This window comes from Aquarana catesbeiana, linkage group LG02 (genome assembly GCF_042186555.1).
Source record: "Aquarana catesbeiana isolate 2022-GZ linkage group LG02, ASM4218655v1, whole genome shotgun sequence".
In the NCBI taxonomy this organism is placed as follows: Eukaryota; Metazoa; Chordata; class Amphibia; order Anura; family Ranidae; genus Aquarana; species Aquarana catesbeiana.
The window spans coordinates 269,357,462-269,380,802 of record NC_133325.1 but is presented as its reverse complement, the minus strand read 5'-3'; the positions used below and the strand labels follow the sequence as shown (position 1 = coordinate 269,380,802).

Genomic DNA, 23,341 nt, shown 5'->3' with positions numbered 1-23,341 from the left:
CCGCATCGGTTGTTATATTCGGGTAGCCGATCGCCCGCTGAAAACAACGGTACCGGGATGATGCCTGCAGCTGCGGGCATCATCCCGGTATAACCCCGGAAAGCCGAGGACGCATATATGCGTTCGGTCGGCGGGAAGGGGTTAAACTGTTTATCCCATCCTCCAGGTCATTTATGAATAAATTAAATAGGATTGGTCCCAGCACAGAACCCTGGGGGACCCCACTTTCCACCCTGCCCATCCCAAGCACTCCCCATTTATCACTACCCTCTGAACTTACCCCTTTGGCCAGTTTTCAATCCATGTACTCACCCTATGTCCATGCCAACGGACCTTACTTTGTACAGTAAACGTTTATGGGGAACTGTATCAAATGCTTTTGCAAAATCCAGATACACCACGTCTACGGGCCTTCCTTTATCTAGATGGCAACTCACCTCCTCATAGAAGGTTAATAGATTGGTTTGACAAGAACGATTCTTCATGAATCCATGCTGATTACTGCTAATGATACAGTTGTCATTGCTAAAATCTTGTATATGGTCCCTTATCATCCCCTCCAAGAGCTTGCATACAATTGATGTTAGGCTAACTGGTCCGTAATAGCCAGGGATGTATCTTGGCCCTTTTTTAAATATTGGTGCTACATTAGCTTTTCTCCAATCAGCTGGTACCATTCCAGTCAGTAGACTGTTCGTAAAAATTAGGAACAATGGTCTGGCAATTACTTGACCGAGTTCCTTAAGGACCTTCGGGTGCAAGCCATCCGGTCCCAGTGACTTATTAATGTTATGTTTTTCAAGTCTATTTCTAATTCTGTCCTCTGCCATAAGGGTGCTTCCTGTGACGTGTCATGGGGATAAACATTGAAGTTTTGGTTACTGAAGCCCCCCCGATTCCCTTGTGAAGACCGTTGAGAAGAATAAAATCAATACCTTCGCCATCTCCCCATCCTTAGTAACCAGATTCCCTTCATCATTCTTTATGAGACCAATATGATCTGACCTCCCTTTTTTACTATTTATGTACTTAAAGAATTTCTTTGGCTTTTTCTTACTCTCCTCCGCTATGTGCCTTTCATGTTCTATCTTAGCCACCCTTACATTTCTTGTTGTATTCTTTCTAAGTTGGAATGCTGATGATGATCCCTCGGCCTTGTATTTTTTTAAAGGCCTTCGCCTTTGCTTTTATATGCATTTTGACATTGGAGTTAAGCCACCCAGGACTTTTATTAGCTCTTTTAAATGTATTTCCAATTGGGATGCACTGGCTAATGCCCTTATTTAATATGCTTTTAAAGCATACAAATTTCTCCTCCGTGTTCTTTGTTCCTAAGATTTTATCCCAATTTGAATCTTCTAGCAAGGCTCGTAGTTTAGGGAAGTTGGCCCTTTTGAAATTCAGTGTCTTTGTATTCCCCTTATGTTTCCTATTAGTCAAACATGGAGGTGGAAACATTATGCTTTGCGGGTGTTTTCCAGTTAAGGGGACAGGACAACCTCACCGCATCAAAGGGACAATGGACGGGGCCATGTCCCATCAAATTTAGGGGGAGAACCTCCTTCCCTCAGCCAGGGAATTGAAAATGGGTCGTTGATGGGTATTCCAGCATGACAATGACCCAAAACACACGGCCAAGGCAAACAAAGGAGTGGCTCAAGAAGAAGCACATTAAGGTCCTGGAGTAGCCTAGCCAGCCTCCAGACCTTAATCCCATAGAAAATATTTGGAGGGAGCTGAAGGTTCGAATTACCAAACATCAGCCTAGAAACCTTAATGACTTGGAGAGGTTCTGCAAAGAGGAGTGGGACAAAATCCCTCCTGAGATGTGTGCAAACCTGGTGGCCAACTACAAGAAAAGTCTGACCTCTGTGATTGCCAACAAAGGTTTTGCCACCAAGTATGAAGTAATGTTTTGCGATTGGGTCACATACTTATTTCACGCATTAAAATGCAAATCAATTTATAACTTTTTGTAAATGTCTTTTTCTGGATTTTTTCGTTATTATTCTGTATCTCACTGTTAAAACAAACCTACCATTAAAATTATAGACTGATCATTTCTTTGTCAGTGGGCAAACGTACAAAATCAGCAGGGGATAAAATAATTTTTCCCCTCACTGTATAGAGTCACACATGTGGGCATATACACAGTGGTAAATAACCCACTCCCCCCCTCCATCCCCACTAACCAGCTAAACACAGCTTTAACATGTGACCAGCAGCAGAGGACTAAAAGCTCCTCCTGCTTATGTTTCCCTGCAGACAGGCTGGGAAAGAGCGGGGTCATGTTGCAGCTGTATATCGATTAGGAAAAAGGTACTTAGATTTTTGTATATTAAAATAATTAGAGCACCATCATCCACATACACGAATAGAAGGGATACTGTAAATAAACAGTGTATGTTAAAGTGATTGTAAACGATCACCTTGTAAAACAATCCATTCAGTTTGAAATAGAAATGAAAGGAAAAACATTTTTGTATAGATAAAAAAAAACAAAAAACATTATATATACCCTTTTCCCTTTTTTAGAAGTGATCACAGTCTCATTCCCTCTGTTCTCAGCTGCATAATATCTGGAAGGAGAAGCAGCAGCACACTGAGCTTCCCAATGAATGGCTGTACAGTAGGGGCATGTCAGGACAAGTCTGAACATTTGAGGAGAGCAGGCGGAGTTCCCAGCATAACTAGAGAACTGACCACGGTGTGCTCTCCTGCTTAGTGTGGTCAGTTTTTAATAAGAAAGCTTTTTCATACAAGTACATGGTACAGCAGTCACATATCAGGAAAATGAAATGTTGGGATAACAAATGCTTTAAGTATCACTTTAAGGACTAGCATCCGCATTTCTGTGTGTGTGATCACGTTAAGATGTATACATAAACATTTGCTGTCCACAGATAAACCAGTTGTCAATAAATTGAGCTGAGATTCTGACCTTTTTCTTTAAAAGGTTGTCTTCAAGCACAGAACTGACACTCGCTTGATACTTTTTACATTTTGTACTACACTCTTAACTTCAGAGCATGAAAACCACACATCCATGATAAAAGGGAGTATCTTGGTTTATACATCTTTTCTATTCTAATCTATAATTGAACATTACAGGCCCACTTACAACTGTCTCAACGTGGGCATTCCCAAAACACTTTAATGCACATTACATGCATTATTAGAAGGTTGCAGTGCAATGCTCCTCCACTGCATATGTATTGCAGTGCACCACAACGCACGGTAAAGCACTACGGTGTGTTGTTGTGCACTGCGTCATAAAAAAGGCTGCATGTCTATTCTGGTGCTTTGGCAGACCAGAATGGGTTGCCTTAACGCAATTCAGGATAACATGTGAAACTATGTATGTTATTGTGTGTGCCCTAATGCAGTGCACCAGAACGACAAAATAAGAATGGGCCCTTATTAAACCTCTTAACCATCTTTACACAATTATCTTACTATTATCAATGTTTTTTTTCCTTAACTGTTGATAAATAATAAAAAATGTCCACGGTACCTTCATACCCTGGATATTCTTCAACATGACATCCCCAATTTTTTGATGCTCGCCTTTCATTTGAGAATTGGACCTTCCTTCCCTGTAAAAATGTAAAGTTCAAAAATGAACGAGGCGTCATTAGAAAATAATGTTACAGGTACATAATATCATGACTGAAAACACCGGAAATTATTTGTGAGTTCCTAAGCTGCTCTTTTGCCCCTTTTCTCAATCGAGTTTACCCATTTAAGCTTTTCTCAAGGTTCTTGCATTTTTTTAAACAGGTCTTTCTGTTTATCGCTATATTTCACGTTCCATTGATTGCATTCCTTCTAACTAAAAGCCTTTGTTATTTGGCACACTTAACATGATGCTCTAGGCTCAGGCAAAGCAAATCAAATTAGATAAAGGGGAAAGATGCATTTTTCATACTTAGGTGAGTACAGTTACAGTGACTTCAGACTGAAAATTCAAATTATTGTATGAGCTCATATGTGATTGCTTCACTTTAAAATACAAAACACTGGCCTAGTGCAGTAATCAACGTTATAGTAATTTAATGGCCCTCATATAAAGCGGTCATTGCTAAAAATGGTCATTTTCTTACAGCCACCTATTAGATTAGTATCAACAGTCGATTGAAAAAATTATTGAACAGATCAAGGCAACCCAACAATAGTTTGTGTTTTAATATCTGAATGACAGAAATGATTGTTGCTATGATCTGCTCAATAGCTGTATAATCAAAAGCTTGCTGAAACTTCTAAAAAGCTGCTGTTGGTGTGATACATGTGCAAAGCTAACCAATTCAACTTGATATCATATGTGGACTTATATAATATAGTACAAATGGCAACAAACTCTAGTAACCCTGAGTAACTAATCAGGTATAATTGTACTACAGTTATAATTGCAATAATTTGCTACATTCAAATTACAGTAAAAGTTCTATGCATCCCCATACTTAAAAAGCGCTCACTAGACCCCACCAATCTTAACCTACACCCCATCTCCTTGCTCAAACTCCTTAAACATTTGGTTTACAACCGACTGAGTGACCGCCTCACTGAGAATAACCTTCTTGATCCCCTTCAGTCTCGATTTCGCCCTAAACACTTGACAGAAACTGCACTCCTAAAACTCACAAACGATCTGCTAACAGCTAAATACAATGGACACTAGTCTGTACCCCTACTCCTGGACCTTTCTGCTGCCTTTGACAGTGGACCACCCCCTTCTCCTCAAAAAACTCTATGCCTTTGGTCTCTCTGACTATAATCTTCGCTGCTTCTTATCCTACTTATCCAGCCACACCTTTAGCGGTACTTACAATTCTACTTCCTCCTCTTCCTTTCTCTGTTGTAGTCTCCCAAGGTTCTGTTCTTGGACCTCTCCTATTCTCGATCGATACAGCCTCCCATGGTATCCAATACCATCTCTATGTTGACAACAACCAAATGTATCTCTCTACCCCTCAGTTCACTCCTTTAGTCTCGTCAGTCTATCCAAAACTGAGCTCATAATTTTTCCTCCCCCACACGCTTCTTGCCCTGATTTCTCTGTCAAGACCAATGGCACAACTATCAGCCAGTCCCCGCATGCCAAGGTTCTAGGTGTAATCCTGGACTCTAAACTAGCCTTCCGGCCACACATGCAATCACTGTCCAAACCTTGCCGCTTCAACCTAAGCAACATCTCCAAAACACGCCCTTTCCTAACCAATGACACCACAAAGCTTCTAATCCACTCCCTGGCTATCTCCCGTCTCGACTACCACAACTTTACCTTTATTATTATTATTATACAGGTTTTATATAGCACCAACAGTTTGCGCAGCGCTTAAAAAAATAAAGGCAGACATTACAATTTGGTACAAGAGGAATCAGAGGGCCCTGCTCATTAGAGCTTACAATCTAAAAATGAAGGGTCAATTGATACAAAAGGTAATAGCTGTGGGGGATGAGCTGATGGAGGAAGTAAAATAGTGTTAGCAGGATAGGCTTCTTTTAAGAGAAGGGTTTTCAGGGATCATCTAACGATGGATAGATTAGGGGACAGTCAGACAGATTGGGGTAGGGATTTCCAAAAGATGGGAGAAGCTCTGGAGAAATCCTGGAGGCGAGCATGGGAGGAGGTGAAAAGGGAGCTAGAGGGCAGGAGGTCTTGGGAGGACCGAAGAGCGCAGCTTGGTTGGTATTTTGCGTCTAGGTTAGTGAAATAGCTGGGGGCAGAGTTATGGATGGCTTTGTAAATTATTGTTAGTACTTTGAATTTTAATTGTTGGGTGAGTGGAAGCCAGTGGAGGGATTGGCAGAGAGGGGTGGAGGACACTGAATGGTTGGTAGGGTGGATGAGTCTTGCAGCGGTATTCATTATGGACTGAAGGGGGATAGTCAATAAATGTAATCCAATGAGGAGGGAGTTGCAGTAGTCGAGGCGAGAGATAACAGGGAGTGAATTAGAAGCTTGGTGGTGTCATTAGTTAAAAAGGGGCGTATTCTGGAAATGTTGCGGAGGCTAAGGCAGCATGATTTGGACAGGGATTGTATGTGGGCCTGAAAGGACAGTTCAGAGTCTAAGGTTACCCCTAGAACCCTGGCATGTGGGGACGGACGTGTAGATCGAGAATAGTAGAGGTCCAAGGACAGAACCTTGATGGACCCCAACGGTAAGAGGAATTGGGGTTTTAAGTGACACTGAAGGTAAGATAGGTAAGATTCGAACCAAGGGAGAGTGTAGCCATGGAGACCAAGCAAATTGAGTTTTTTGAGGAGGAGGGGGTGGTCAACTGTATCAAAGGCAGCGGAAAGGTCCAAGAGTAAGAGTATGGAATAATGACTGTTGGTTTTGGATGTTAGTAAGTCACTTGTGAGTTTTAGGAGGGCAGTTTCTGTGGAGTGCTGTGGGCGAAATCCAGACTGAAGGGGATCAAGAAGGTTATTCTCTTTTTTTTTTTTAGAGCTCATTGGATTTTATTTGAAATGTGGATGACATTCATTTCTAGTAGATGAACTGAGCAAAGCACAATGTATTTCTACATGAGCAGCAAGGATGCAGATTGAAAGGAGGGTTGCAAAACCGGATACAAGAATTTTCTCCTCTTCATCCACTATGGCCATTTCACAGAGCCTGGATATGGACACGTGGGGCAGGCGGCTCCTCTATTGCGAGATTCTATATTTTAGTGTGATGGACTTGAGCTGGAGGTCTATCACAGCCAAGTATGAGATCACTTGTATGGGAAAGCGGACTGGAAATGAGAGAGGATTTCCAGGAGGCAGTTGTATGGAGATCTTGTCTTGCTCAAAGTGAAAGCAAACCATGGTATCTGACCCCTCCTGGTGGGGTCTAGTGAGGCCTTTTTTGGTATGGGAGTGACTAGCGCATGTTTTAAAAGGTTGGGAAAGATGCCAGTAGAGAGTGAGAGGTTGAAGATATGAGTTAAAGAGTGTAGGATAGAGTCAGATGGTGACCTTAGTATTTGAGAAGGAACAGGGTCCAGAGGGCAGGAGGTTAGGTGGGCGTTAGAAAAAAGTTTAGTGACTTCCTCTATAGTAGCTGGGTTAAAAGAGGGAAGTATTGATTCTGCAGGAGGACAAGGAGTGTAAAGTGAGGGAGATATCTGTAAAGCGGAGATCTTGAGACAAATTGTCTCAATCTTATTTTTGAAGTGATTAGCAATCTCCTGGGCAGTAAGTTAGAGGGTGGAGGTAATGGAGGACGAAGTAGAGTGGTAAAGGTAGAAAAGAGTTGACGGGGACTGCGTGAGAGGGTGTTAATGAGAGTGATAAAGTAGGTCTGTTTGGCAGTGTGGAGGCAAGAATGGTATTTTTGGAGGGCAGATTTATATTGGCTGAAATCTTGCTGTGACTTAGTCTTACGCCACAGACGCTCAAGAGCGCGGCCAGGTTTTTTGAGGCTTCTGGTATTGTCTGTTTGCCAGGGTTGTAGCGGTCGGGGCCTGATTCTGTGTTTAGTGAGGGGGCGAAGGTATCCAGGGTGGATGACAGTAAACTGTTGTAGACAGAAGTGGCCAGGTTGGGGCAGGACAAGGATGTGATTTTGTCGTAGAGACAATTTGTAGCAGAAAAAATAAGAGAAGGGCTAAGATGGCAAAGGTTTCTACGGATAAGTTTGGTAGTTGGAAGGCAAGGAGACACACAAGGAGAGAGTGAAACTAATAAGGTGGTGATCAGAGAGAGGAAAAGGAATATTTTTGAGGTTGTGCGGAGTGCATAGGTAGGAGAATATGAGGTCAAGGCAGTTCCCAACAGAGTGAGTAGAAGCGTGTGTCCATTGTTTTAGGTCAAAAGAGGAGGTTAGGCTCAGTAGCTTAAAAGTAGCAGGAGTGTTCAGATTAACAGGGATGTTGAAGTCACCAAGAATGATTGTTGGAATTTCAGAAGAGAGAAAGTAGGGTAGCCAGGCAGAGAAGTCATCAAGGAAGTTTGATACCGGTCCAGGGGGGCGATAGATCACAGCAATTCTCAATGAAACTGGAGAAAATAGACGACTACATTGAGCTTCAAATGAAGAGGAGAGGGACAGAGAGGGGGGATGGATGAAGAACCTTAAATGTGCTTTGAGGGGATAGGAGGATTCCAACACCACCTCCTTTCTGTCCACTAGGCCTGGGAGAGTGAGTCCACAGGAGGCCACCATAGGAGAGAGAAGCAGGAGAAGGAAGGTCAGATTCTTGAATCCAGGTCTCAGTAATTGAGAGTAGGTTCAGGGAGTTTGTGATAAATAGGTCATGGATAGTGGTGACTGTTACAAACAGAGCAGGCATTACAAAGGGCACAGGAGAAGGGGAGGCTGGTTCTAGGCTGAAGAGGAATAAAATTAGATTGTGTGGATTGCGGCTGCTATCAGAGGATGGGGGGTACTGGGTATGTTGGCGAAGGTAAATGATGGCGGTCCAGGATTTGGGGAAATATCTCCAGAAGTTAGGAGAAGCAGAAGGGTGAGAGAGGTGATATGGAAGTGTGACTTATGTGGGAGGACATGTCCCAGTGTCCTGCAGGTTTTATTGGTATATGGGTGAGAATTAGCAGGAGCTGATACGTGCAGTAATAAGGCGAAAAAAGGAGTAAGGGTGATATATATAAGCTGTGAGGTGGAGAAGATGGGGGAAGGAGAGAGAATTTAAGGAGAGAAGATGCAACTGTGAGAAGGAAAAGTAGGGTGTGCATGATACAGATACATAGGCTACCCCCCCCCCCCCCCCTTCTGTCCATCATGAATGCTGCTGCCAGGCATCCACCTTACCAACTGTTCAGTGTCTGCTACCTTTCTATGTCAATCCCTCCACTGGCTTCTGCTCACCCAACAAATTAAATTAAAATACTAAACAACTTACAAACCAATCCACAACTCAGGCCCCAGCTAAATCACTAATCTAGTCTCAAAATAAAAACCAAATTGTTCCCTTTGTTCCTCCCAAGACCTTCTGCTCTCTAGCTCCCTTGTCACCTCCTCCCATGCTCACCTCCAGAACTTTTCCAGAGCCTCTCCTATCCTATGGAACTCCCCAACCCCAGTCTCTCCTACTGTGTTTTCTTTTAGACGATCCCTGAAAACCCTCCCCTTCAGAGAAGCCAATTCTGCACCCACCTAACAACTGTACTTTTATTTATCAGCTCACCCCCCACAGTTAATACCGTTTGCATCACTTGACCCTCCCTCCTAGAGCAAGGCCCTCTGATTCCTCCTGTATTAAATTGTTTTGTAACTGTATTATCTGCCCTCATGTTGTAAAGCGCTGCACAAACTGCTGGTGCCATATAAATCCTGTATAATAATAATCCTTTTTGATACCGAAGAGCAATCCTGATGAGAAAGGCACAGTAAAACCTGTGCAGTTGACAAGATGGCTCACCCTCCAGCCTCTGCCTTCCTGGCTAGTAGTTAAAGCTGAGCTCCAGGCCAATATAAAAGGCATAGATTAATGCAAATCTGTATTTAGTAATACTCCATTAAATGTATTTTGTAAATACAAGGAGAGATACTGAATTCAGCTCAGTATCAGCCTCTACTAGTCCCTGTACAGCAGGTCCCAGATTGGATGCGGGAGAGGCAGCACAAAAAAAATCAGTTGTCCTGAATTTCAAGGAGCATGCAGTTAAGTGGGCAGCACAGTGGTGCAGTGGATAGCACTTTCGCCTAGCAGTAAGAAGGGTCGCTGGTTCGAATCCCACCCACGACACTACCTGCCTGGAGTTTGCATGTTCTCCCTGTGCCTGCGTGGGTTTCCTCCGGGTACTCCGGTTTCCTCCCACACTCCAAAGACATGCTGGTAGGTTAATTGGATCCTGCCTAAAATTGTCCCCAGTATGTATGAATGTGAGTTAGGGACCGTAGATTGTAAGCTCCTTGAGGGTAGGGACTGATGTGAATGTACAATGTATATGTAAAGCGCTGCGTAAATTGACGGCGCTATATAAGTACCTGAAATAAATAAAATAAATAAATAAGTAGGAGGTAGCAGGGTGACAGAGATGAGTTCATTAGTCTGCTGCTTCTTTTTTCACTGTCCAGTCATAAGCCAAACGTGGGGAATAAACTGAATGTTACTTACCATTTTTTTTAACTTTTCTAAAAACTCCAAAACTAAAGCTTTTCCCTTCTGTGATATGTTAAGGAGGGGGCTGGGGAGTTTACCATAATTTATTCTGTCTGTACTGTGCGGGAAGATTAGCGGTGTGAGTTAAATGTATACACAGTCTTTTCCAAAGGGTTATATATCTCAAGGCTTGGGTGGTACATTGTATGTTAATGCACTTTTAAACCAATCTGTACCTAAAGTTATTCTGAATCTGAATATTACAAGCTGCCTATAGAGTCCTGTGTATAATCCGGTTTCAAAAACCATATAAAGGCAAAAAATATGTTTTATTTCTAGGTATGCTGTGTGAATAGGAACACATAATAAATATACAGTGGGGGCTTCTCATATGTGAATGCAAAGGTTGAAACCCACTTTAAGGGCTCATGCACACAGGATGTTTTAGCAGCTGCTTTTAGGGGCATCTGGCATTTTTTTTTTACTGCCTCTGAACTCTCCTCCATGTTAGCCTATGTGTCCATGCACACAAAATTTCAGAGGAGTTTGGAGGCATAAGCATTTAGGGGCAGTAAAAAAAAAACTGCCAGTGCGTCCGTCCAGGAGCAGAGGCTGTTTAGCTGTAAAAATGCAAAACGCTGCTAAATGCAGCTAAACAGCGTTTTTGACGCTGCTTATTCCCGATAGCAGTGCTGGCGTTTTTAAAGCCTCCTGTGTGCATAAGCCCTAAAGGAAAAGAATAGCCAAAGCTATTTTGTCTCTACTTCTCTTGTAGGTCACAGGAGTGCACTTACTTCTGCACTCCTGTGAGCCGTTTTCAGCCGAAATCGGGCTAAAGCCTGCTGTTGACTCATGTAACTCTGTTGAAATGTAACAGTGAGATATGGAAGTTTCCCCACAGCACGCAGCAGAATAACAAGTTATTGAGGGAAAAATGTCTCAACACAGCACAATAGAAAGTGTATGACAGAAGTTCTAACTCTTCCTTTTTCTATTTAAACTAAAAAAAATGTTTTGGCTGGCTTTCTACTTTAAATCCAAGTCTCTTTTTCAATCATTTGACAGTCTCTATACAATCTACTTGGTTAAGACAGATTCTGCATTAGATACTACAACATTTTGATAGCTCGTTAGACTATTTTAGATAATATTCACACTTACATCAATCAAGATAGGATACCTTACTCAGAAATAGCCTCTTTTAACATTCATTTACCTTTCTTTGTAGGGCTGAGATAGTTATTTTACAGCCCAGTGCTTTTTCCAGGATTTATTTTTGTAAAGTAAAAGCTGCAATACACTCAGATGAATGCAAACGTATTGATATCTTACCAAAGGGAAAGTCTCTGATCAACTTCCTTTAGGAAACTGGAGTGGAACTTGTGTAAGGGATCAAAGTTGGAGAAAATAAGATTTCTTAATTGCTCTGGCATGGAGTCATCCTTATTTACTGTGTTCTGAAAGCACTGAGAAACAAAACAAAATGAATTGTAATTTTTATAGTCCTCTTATGAACAATATGTTCAAAGAAGACATTTTCTGTGCATGTTGATACATACAGAATATCCTTAAAGGGAGTATCTGTAAGAATTTTAATTTCTGTTGCTGTAATAGTAGAGCTTTACCTCTAATGAATAGTGGAGTGTGCCGTTATTCATATGTATTGTTTTCCTGTCAGAGTAGAAATGTAAGTTCATGGTTATGAGGCCCCAGTGTCAAGATTTCTTTGAGGAATGGTTTTTCTCCTGCCTCAGCTCATGGCTGATAACAGACACTCTACAAGCAGCTCAAAGATGGTAAAATGGTCATGTAGTATTTGTAACACCATAGTGTATAGATTGTCTGTTATCAGCACTGAGCTCAAGCAGTTACAACCAAAAATGTAAATGTATTTTATTGGGATTTCATGCGATAGACAAACACAAAGTGGCACATAATTGTGAAGTGGAAGGAAAATGATAAATGGTTTTCAAAATGTTTTACAAATAAATATGTAAAAAGAGTAGTGTGCATTTGTATTCAGCCCCTAATACTTTGTAGAACCACATTTTGCAGCAATTACAGCTGCAAGTCTTTTTGGGGATGTCTCTACCAGCTTTACACATTTATAGAGTGATATTTTTGCCCATTCTAATTTGCAAAATAGCTCCAGCTCTCAGACTGGATGGAGAGCGTCTGTGAACAGCAATTTTCAAGTCTTGCCACAGATTCTCAATTAGATTTAGGTCTGGACTTTGACTGGGCCATTCTAACACATGAATATGCTTTGATCTAAACCATTCCATTGTCTCTCTGGCTGTATGTTTAGGGCCGTTGTCCTGCTGGAAGGTGAACCTCCGTCCCAGTCTAAAGTCTTCTGCGGACTCCAACAGGTTTTCTTCTAAGATTGCCCTGTATTTGGCTCCATCCATCTTCCCTGTCCCTGCTGAAGAAAAACATCTCCACAACATGATGCTGCCACCATCATGTTTCATGGTGGGGATGGTGTGTTCAGGGTGATGTGCAGTGTTAGTTTTCCGCCACACAAAGCACATTGCTTTTAGGCCAAAAGATCAATCTTGGTCTCATCTGACCAAAGCACTTTCTTCCACGTTTTCTGCGTCCCCCACATGGATTCTCGCAAACTGAAAACAGGATTTCTCTCAACAATGGCTTTCTTCTTGCCACTCTTTCATAAAGGCCAGATTTGTGGAGTGCACGGCTAATGGTTGTCGTGTGGACAGATTTTCCCACCTGAGCTGTGGATCTCTGCAGATCCTCCAGAGTTATCATGGGCCTCTTGGCTGCTTCTCTAATTAACGCTCTCCTTGCCAGGCCTGTCAGTTTAGATGGACAGTCATGTCTTGGTAGATTTGCAGTTGTATCATACTCTTTCCATTTTTGGATGATGGATTGAACAGTGGTCTGTGAGATGTTCAAAGTCTGGAATATTTTTTTTTATAACCTAACCCTGCTTTAAACTTCTTCACAACTTTATCCCTAAACTGCCTAGTGTGTTCCTTGACCTTCATGATGCTGTTTGTTCACTAAGATTCTCTAACAAACCTTTGAGGGCTTTAACAGCTGTTTTAATACTGAGATTAAATTACACACGGGTGGACTCTATTTACTAATTAGGTGACTTCTGAAGGCAATTGGTTCCACTAGATTTTAGATAGGGGTATCAGAGTAAAGGGGGCTGAATACAAATGCACAGCACACTTTTCAGAAATGTATTTGTAAAAAAATTAGAAAACCATTTATGATTTTCCTTCCACTTCCCAATTATGTGCCACCTTGTGTTGGTCTATCACATAAAAATCCCAATAAGATAAATTTTTGATTGTAACATGGGAACGTGTGGAAAATTTCAAGGGGTGTGAATACTTTTTCAAAGCACTGTAGATGACAATGTAGCCTGATAATTGCACTGGGCAAGAATACAAGTAAATAATAATTATAAAAAAAAGTAACCCTCAAGTGGTAAGGCTGCAATATATAAAGAGTGCAAATTCACAGTATTGCAAAAGCTCATTAGTGAATTTTTATTTTAGGTTTTCAAGTGGATGCAGAACAAGGAATATTTGCCACAAAGGCATATGTGCAGTCTAGCTACATGATTTAAAAACCTACCTTTGTCATCAGCAACCAGATATTCACTTTCTATTTCTAGTGCATGAATCTGATTGGCTGCTCAGAGAAACAAACATCATCTTTCAGACTCTTAAATATGTAGACTCATGTTTGAGGAAATCTGTGTCTTGAGGAACATACAGTTTCTACTGGTGATTGTGTATAAGACGACAGAACTGCATTTTTCAGAGGAAGTGTTGACCTCCAGGTTTTATATAACTTTAAAAGAGTTCATGTGGACCAAGCTAACTTCACTAACAGTTGCAGCGGCTGAAAGTGCAGTATAAATTATAAGAAGTCTCAGCTGCATACAGCATACCGTACTGTGTTTGAGATTTTCCCATCCAGCTCCCAAAACAAAATCAAGTTAGGCTGAGTGCTGCTCAGCCATTCAGAGGAAGCTTTGTACACTATGGATGAATACAAAGCTTCAACTAAATGGCTGAGCAGTCCTCAGCCCAACTCTGTTTTATTCTGGAAGAGGGAAGGTCTTGCCCTGCTGCCAGAACACAGAGCTGTATACTGTATACAGCTGAGGTTATATACAGTTTATTCATTTCACCCAGCTGCTGTAACTGTTAGCAAAGTAAATATTTATTTTGGACCAGCCTGGTCCAAATTAACTATCTAAAGGTAGATAAAACCTAGAAATCAGCTTTAAGGCTGTGGATCAAGCATATAAAGAGAACAGATAAGTCAAAGGTTAAAGGAGAACACTATAACAAAGATACTGTCTACCTCTCTGTGTTCAACCATTTACTGAAGAATAGTGAATCTAAATTTGAACATATGGATCAATGTACTTTGCAATAAAAGTGGATATTACCACTGTAATGACTTCAAGATCTTTAAGATAAGTGCACTCTGTAGTTGAAACCTCCTTTGCAATATAGTAGGCTTTGTCAGTTGGAAATCTCTGCGGAGAGGAAAATGTAATAGTGAACAGAAAGGAAACATTTCATATTTAGCAGTAGCAATGCATTCATTTGCTTCTCTTGAACAGGTTTAGGTAACATGCAGTTTTCCAACCAGGTTTGCAAAAGTGCATTATTAATACCTGCATTTTTCACAGCAAAGACAAGCTAAGTCTTGTGTATTAAAGCCCAGCTTTAGCCAAAACTATTTTTGAATAACGTTAAGAAGACTTAGGCCTGTTTCACATGCGTTTCAGCTTGCATTAGAGCAGTATGAACAGCAATTTTTTGCAAAGCTATCGGCAAGCTTCGAGCAGCTTTCTCTAAGCCTTTAGAGCGCCCCTTAGCTGCTGTTTGGAAATGTTATACATCTCTTAAGTGGAACTTTACACATAACAACTTGCTAAAAAAAAAAGAACATTTAGCATTCCACATTAATAAATATGCTACCAACATTAGTGTGTACTGTAAATTGCCTTCACCATTGTTCCTGTTTCTTCTTGCTGGAGGCTGCCATTTTTATGAAGCCCAGAGCCCCTGAGCAGCACTACATCTTTAGGCTATCAGCAAATCGGCCTTTACAAATTCAGTCGGATGACAAAAACCAGAGAGCAAATGAGAATGTGCAAAGAAGGACGAAACACTATATTCCTGGATTGTAAACAGTATAGGCACTCCTTTTCAATATTTTACAAAGCTAAACCTGCAAAAGGGGACAGCCTGAAGTGATCAAGCAGGACTCTAGCAGTTCCACTTTAATGGGAGTGCTGATTGTCACTTTACATAAGTCACTAGCAGACTTCAGCAGGCTTTCAACAAGCTTCAAGTAGTGAATCTTGCTAGCAGCTTGTTTAAAGTGACAATCAATGCTCTCATTAGAATCTGTGTTCAACGTTTACAAACTGGAGCTCAATAATACCTTAAAAGCTTTAACAACATTTGCTAAAAGCACTGCAAATGTTTTGTAAAAGTCTGCTGCTTACCCTGCTCTTATACAAGCTGAAGCCCATGTGAAACATGCCTGAGGACCTCTTTTTTTTTTGTTTTTTTTGTTGTCTGATTATCTGGTGGGGAAATTTCCTCATTTGTTACGTGTGTCACCAGTACAAGAAACGGGCCTCATGCACACATTAGGCATCAAAAAAGTCACTTTTAAGGGCATTTGACTTTTTCTGCTTCTAAATTCCCCTCCATGTTAGCCTATGTGTCCATTCACATATAGGCATTTACAGGCGTTTAGAGACCGAAAAAAACCCCCAGAGCCTAGGTATTCAGAAGAGGAGCATTTTGCTGCTAACAAAAACACCTTGCACACCTAAACACATGCTAGTCCTAGGCGTGTCAAGCACTTGATTTTACATTAATTTCAATGGCCAGAATAAATTCATATTCTTGCCAATGAAGTGAATGCTCAAGCGCTTGATGTGCCTAAACGCGTTTGCAAAAAAAAGTAGCTTTAGGTGCGTTTTTAACTCTGATTTTCTCCTGTGTGAAGAAAGGCATTTAGCAGAGCTGGGTAAATGCCCAGTGCGCATAGGGCCATAAAGCGCACAGAGGTTGCCAGTATATGAAGACACCCAAACAAAACACACACAGAGGCTCTTCCTCCAATCTTAAACATTTTTTGGTTAATGTCTTTATCCCTGGTGGAGAGATTTCACATCTCTTCCTGATGCTGTGGCATAAGGGGAGGGGAGGCACAGACAGCAATATAGACTAGATGCCTGTTTCGGCTGGTGCTGGGCTTTAAAGAGTCTGTAGAACAATTGTGTGTTTTTCCCATATCAATAAGATTTAAAATATTCATTATAACTTCACTAAGAACGGACATTTTTCAAGTGGTCTGAACTGGCATAGCTGTGCAACAGCCATACCCCTTATCACAACTGTCCTCACAAAGTCTTTTATATCAGAGACAGGGTGGGACATAGTTAGGTCGATATATATTTGGGCACAGGCACACATTTCAAACTTTTGGCTCTGTATGCCACCAGAATAAAATTAAAATGAAACAATCCAAATGGATTTGAAGTGCAGACTTTCAGCTTTAATTCAAGGGGTTGAACATAAATATCAAGTACAAATTTTAGGAACTGTAACCATTTTTATACACAGTCCCTCCATTTTCAGGGGCTCAAATGTAATTGGACAATGAATATAATCATAAATAAAATGTTCATTTTTAATATTTTGTTGAGAATCATCCTTTACTGGCAATGACTGCCTGAAGTCTGGAACCCATGGACATTACGAAAGACTGGGTTTCCTCCTTTCTGATGCTTTGCCAGGCTCTAACTGCAACTGTCTTCAGTTGTTCTTTGTTTATGGGTCTTTTTGCCTTTAGTTTTACCTTAAGCCAGTGAAAGGCATGGTCAATTGGGTTGAAATCAGGTGACTAACTCAGCCATTGCAGAATATTACACTTTTCCTTCAAAAGCTCCTGGGTTGCTTTTGCAGTATGTTTTGGATCATTGTCCACCTGTACTGTGAAGCGTCATCCATTCAACTTTGCTGCATTTGGCTGAATCTGGGCTGACCGTATATCTCTAAACACTGCAGAATTTATTCAGCTGCTTCTGTCACATCATCAACACCAATGACCCAGTGCCACTGGAAGCTATGCATGCCCATGCCATCACACTGCCTCCACCATGTTTTACAGATGACGTTGTGTGCTTTGGATCGTGAGCTGTTCCAAGCCTTCTCCACACTTTTTTTCTTCTCGTCATTCTGGTACAGAATAATCTTAGCTTCATCTGTCCAAAGAATGCTTTTCCAGAACTGGGCTGGCTTTTTTAGATTTTTTGGCAAAGTCTAATCTGGCTTTTCTATTCTTCCGACTTATGAATGGTTTGCACCTTGTGGTGAACCCTCTGTATTTGCTCTCGTGAAGTCTGCTCTTGATCGTAGACTTTGACAATGATACGCCCACCTCCTGGAGAGTGTCCTTCACTTGTCTGGATATTGTGAATGGGTTTTCCTTTACCATAGAGAAGATCCTGCGATCATCCACCACTGTTGTCTTCCGTGGATGTCCAGGCCTTTTTATGTTGCTGAGCTCACCAGTACGTTGTTCTTTCCTCAGAATGTACCAAACTGTTGATTTGGCCACTCCTAATGTTGCTCCTATCTCTCTGATAAATTTGTTTCTTTTTTAGAAGCCTTACAAGGCTTGTTTCACTTGCATGGACAGCTCTTTTGAATGCATGAGGTAGGTTCACAGCAATAGATTCCAAATGCAAATACTACACTTAAAATCAACTCCAGACCCTTTACCTGCTTAATAAAGAAATAACGAAGGAGTAGCCCACACCTGGCCATGAAACAGCTTTTGATTCAATTGTCCAATTACTTTTGTTCCCTTGAAAAAGGGGGATGGCTTTTAAGAGCTGTAATTCCTAAACCCTTCCTTTGATTTGAATGTACATCAATTTAAAACCTGAGAATGTCCATTTTCAGCCCATATCCATTATATCAGTGGTTCTCAACCCTGTCCTCAAGTATCCCCAACAAGGCCACGTTTTGGGAATTTTTCTTAGCTAAAATAGCTGTCTAAAATACCAAGCCATTGACTCTGATTTAAAGCACCTGTACAAGATAAAGGAAAACCTGCAAACATGGCCTGTTGGGGGTACTTGAGCACAGGGTTGAGAACCACTGCATTATATAACTAAAGCTTGAATATGTTTTGGCAAATACCTTAAAAAAACTAAAATTGTGCCTGTGTCCAAATATATATTGACCTAAATGTATCTGGCCAGGTCTATGCGAATTATTACTGACAGTGTTGCATATTTTCTGGTGCCTAGATCGTATATAAACATCCTACACAACTGCTGAAGTGAAAGCCAAAGTAAGACTGTAAAAATGGGGACTATTAATACATTAACTGTTTGGTTAAATTGATATTTCCAAGGCTTCAATTAAACGGTAAGGTATAATTTAGGAAAAGCTTTGACTATGTCATGCCAAAGTGATATTTTTCTTTGCTATTCACATAGGTTAATCTGCCAAACATTTCCAAATAAAGACAGCCATAGACAGATCGAATGTCTTTCCTACAACCATGATTTGACAGGGGAATCCCTCCCGCTGAACAGAGTGATTTGTGATAGCAGCTATAACAGCTCCTAGCGAAAATTGCATGTCAATTCAGGCAGGCTGATTGTACCCAAGTTGATTGATCGATTGAACTTGGGTACATTCAGGCTGCCCATACACGCTTCAAATCTCGTTCCTGCTGAACTGGCCAAGATTTGAACCATTTGTGGCTGGATTTAGATCAATTACTTTTGTATTTCTTTCTTCAGTTTTCATCTTGTATGATCAACTGAATTGTATACACTGTATAATTTTTACATCTGAACATATACACAAGATATGTTCCATTGCATAAAAATGTCAGAAGGATCAAAATAGAAAGGCAGAAGAGTACCTTTTTCCGGCTATCCTCCTCATCATCAGTTCTGATGCAGATTTGCTCATTCAGCAATGGACTGATGAGAGGAGAGGAAGGCTTTCCATCAGGACTTAGGTTTGGAGATAATGTGGAGTTTATCCCTGTTGTTGCTCCTTGAGAATTAATTGACAGTTCTGAAAGGTGTGGACTCCCTGTTAATGAACCTATAAACAACAAAGATACTTATTAAGTGTGCTGTACTTTTTAATCCAAACATAAAATATCAAACCTACTCTAAAGCACAAGCACTCTAGTAGAAATACACACAGCTCTGATACAGTGGGCTTAATCCCCAAGAGACAAATGTATCCAGTGACTAATAATTACAAGATAAAAAAGAAAAAAAAAACACATTATCCCATAGACATGCCCCATATTTAGTTCTCCTGAAGGATATGCTCTGCAAATTATCAAAGCAGGGTTCACTTTCTCCAGCGTGCTAGAATGATTGTAAAATCAGATATTTCGCTTATATTTGAGCTATAGGTACACATGAAGGATCATTTTAATTGTTTTTTCAAATTAGACAGGACACAATATATGAGGGAGTGAATCTGCTTAGCAACTACATTACAGAAAGGACATGTGTTAAGAGAGAATCTACAGAGGTCTACTAATTGACAAAACACCACTTCAGGTGGGACAAATGACAAAGGATGGAAGAACTACATTGCCAGTACTACACATAACAGACACAGTATACCTTTTGACGTAATTCCATTCATGCTCCACTGAACGCTTGGGACAGAGATACTAGCATAGCTAGTCATTCATTCAATGAAGAAAATACACACAGGATAAGAAGTGATGGCAAACAAATAGCACATCAGGTCTTGACAATTTGAAAGGAAACGTGAGTGCCATTCAGAAGAAACCTGATTAGCCCGTGCCTAGGAAAAAGTCCCCAATCTTATCACAGCTGTAGGATTGTGGATTCCAGAAGGTTAGGGAAAAGATTCACAAGAATACTTCCAAAATGTGTAAGAAAGAAATGTGAGAATCTTCATTGGTGTCGGCTATAGAAAGTCAGTACAGCAGTGGAGCACCTGATGGAACTTTAGCGTTAACTGTGGCATTCCCAGTGTTTGTACAATAAAAGATCACTATGTGTCCATGCACTTTGAGAATTTTATTCACCAATTTTTATCAATCAATACTTAAAGTACAACTACTCTTTTTGTAGAAAATCTCTCAGCCTCCCTCTCTAGCCCCTAAGCTAATATAACCTACAACTTTCCCACCATGGTGCATACTTACCTCACTGTGGTGGTCTTTACATCCTCCAAGCAGAAATCCTCCCCAGTGCAAGCCACATCTGTGTAGTAACACCCTTACACAGACAATTATGAAGCTGTACTTCTACAGCAGGAGATGCTAGAACAGGGGTGCCCTCTGATGTGGCCCGTGACCTCCTGTTCTAGGACGGTGGGTCGGCAAGCCCAGATCGTGGGTTTTTGCCCCACCATCCCAGAGTATCAGTGTTGAGAATGGAGCGGAAGAATGCAGCTGTAGTAGAGAGCAGAGCCGATGCTTCCAGAATAGCGCCAGCTCCTGTCACAGGTGGCGTGATGCCAAATGCATTACGGCTGGGACAGGAAACGCCAATAATACCTGCAGGGTGATTCATGAAGTGAAAATTATGCTTAAAGTTCAGATTTTTTTTCATTAAAAAATCACATTGCAATGGGCATATCTGTTCTAGTTCTGCACTGGTTACTCTGGGCTGCTTTCAAACTGATCTGCAGGTTACCTGCGCTGAGCCATAGACTTCTGTTACTACCTGTGGGTACTACTCCTGAATGCAGGAGTTTTGTTGCACTTTCAGAAAGCGCACCACACCTGCAGGATATAATAGAATTCCATGGCAAAGTGCAGCTAACCCGCAGGAAAGCCACTGGTGCACTGCGGTGTCAGTAAACCAAAGCACATCAGTGTGAAAGCAGTCTTAGGCACCTTTCACATGATCTTTCTTTCATAAGGTCCCCTTATGTTCATTTACACCTGCCTACCTCCAATCCGTCTGGGCGGGTTGGATCAGAGGGCCCATAGAGTAGAGCGAGCGGTGTCTGCTCAGCATATGCAGAGTGGATGTGGACCTGTCATCCGCCCACTCCGCTCATTGTGGCCCATGACTGGTTTCCAAGTCACTTAAGTGGCCCTCGTCCTTCAAAAGGTTGGGCACCCCTGTGCTACAAATATGGCTTCATCATGTTTATTGGGAGTTACTGCGCATGGGAAGCTAGCACCAGGGGAGATTTTTTCATGGCTGTAAATACCTTTGGAGAAGTATGCACTGGGTGGGGTGATTTCGGGTTCTAAAGGTTCTGGTACTAAAAGCTCTTTGTTTCTTTGATAAAGACTCAGTGAATCATCCCAGTGACTCATTTCTCATTGAAGGGCTCAATTCAAAGGTTTAGACACATTGTGCATTAAAGCACATAGCTCTGCTGTGCTGTCTCTTTGGCCAACCCATAGTGCTTATAGGAGTAAATTGTCATGTAAAAAATGATTAGCAGAAAAATAAGGTTATTCATTTTAAAAAGTATAAAATTAACATTATTTTCAACATTTATTGTAAAATATAGAGATCTGCTGCTGCCGATCATGCGATGAAGTAAAGGTTTGAAGAATTCTGTATGCTAGATTTCAGCACTTGATTTGCTCTGTGTAAAATAAGCAAGCAGGTAATCTTTACTCAAACTGAACACAGCAGGCAGCAGTGGGGTGCTTCTCATGCAGCACTATGTGTGCCAGCACCCTAATAAAGGTGCTAGTAGGGACATATGTCATTGATATATAATAACCCTAAAACAGAACTGGTTTCTAACTTCACTAAAAATTCATTATTGGACGATATTATATTGCTTTCTATTTAGGTTGTTAGGGTGGAGTTTTTCAGTGTGTCTGGAAAAATGGCCACGTGCAGTTCTAAATCTACAAAACAATATTAAACACACACTTCAGGAAGAAATTACACAAAAGTGTGCCAATTTTATTGATGCTAAAAACCAGTATTACAAATTTAAACATTTTGAAGAAGTATATGCGTACCACAGGAACTGTATTAATTATTCAATTGAATCCTACTTTGCTAAATATCAAAAAACAGTTAAGATTATGTTTACCCATTCACCTATATCTGCAAAGACTCTGGCTCCTTGCACACACTGGGAAATGAAAAGGGTAAAAGCAAAAATCCAAACCAACTGGTGCCATAAAAAAAAAAAACAGAATACTCTAGCACCAACTTACACAAGACAGGCAACAGTGTGAGGGCATAGAAAATCTTGGTCATTCAAAATCTAAAGATTAAAAAGCATGCAAAAATCTTCACTTCATGACCAAACTACCAACAAGCTAGCCTACAGTTCACTAAATCTATTTACCGTCACAAAACGAAATCAGAACTTGTCCAAAGACTTTCCACTACATACATATCCAAAAAGAAGGTGATCTCATGAAAAATTAAGCAAATTACATTTAAACGAAAATTACAAGAGACCATTAAAATTAATTATATCCTTTAGAAGCTGGGAAGACAAAGTTACTACAATTCATTGGCCAGGATGTGGAAATTAATTTGCAATTACATCTATTTAGAGTCATATGTAACTAGCTTAAATCTAAATGCAATTGTGATTAGCCAGGTTTTTATATTTAAAGCATTTTATAGATGTAATTGCAATTTATAGGCTTTTGATATGCTTGATTAATAAGTAAAAAAAATAGTTTCACTTTACATATTTTCTATATATGGCACCATAACACAGATTTATGTTGGGTAACACCACTAAAACAGAATTCTATAGCCCTTTTATATATATATATATATATATATATATATATATATATATATTATATAATATATATATATTTCTCTCTTATGAGCAAAACATTTTTTTCAACCCTCCTAGAACAAATTCAAAATCTACTGCAGTACATTTTTGAAGGGATTCTCACCAGAACTGTGAAATATTTGGGTTATAAAAGTGCACTTCTTTAGTCTCCAAATCTTTTTAATACTTGAACACAGTATGCTGAATCAGACCAGCCAGTAATGAAGCCTTATAATTATGAACTGTATTATTTCAAAAGTGAACATATTTTTCAACCTACTGCTGTGTATATGATTACTTATAAGAATAACTGGGCCTGCAATTGGGTGGACATACTAAGGAATTCAATAACATCTGTAAGTTACAATTAGCTGTTTAAGAATATCTCAGTTGAATAATGACCTAAAACTGCTTACAGAATCTTTCCAGAACCCAAAAGCATATTTTGCTAATGAGAGTAGT

The 23,341-nt window shown here is 40.5% G+C and overlaps 1 protein-coding gene across 1 annotated transcript in view; it reads right to left on the bottom strand.

Moving 5' to 3' along the window:
- FARP1 (FERM, ARH/RhoGEF and pleckstrin domain protein 1) overlaps nucleotides 1-23,341 on the bottom strand; it is a 230,411-nt gene that overhangs the window by 29,106 nt on the left and 177,964 nt on the right. Inside the window, 4 exon segments of the mRNA XM_073614408.1 lie at nucleotides 3,515-3,596; nucleotides 11,391-11,524; nucleotides 14,497-14,586; nucleotides 19,020-19,207. Coding sequence (XP_073470509.1) covers nucleotides 3,515-3,596; nucleotides 11,391-11,524; nucleotides 14,497-14,586; nucleotides 19,020-19,207 — 494 coding nt within the window.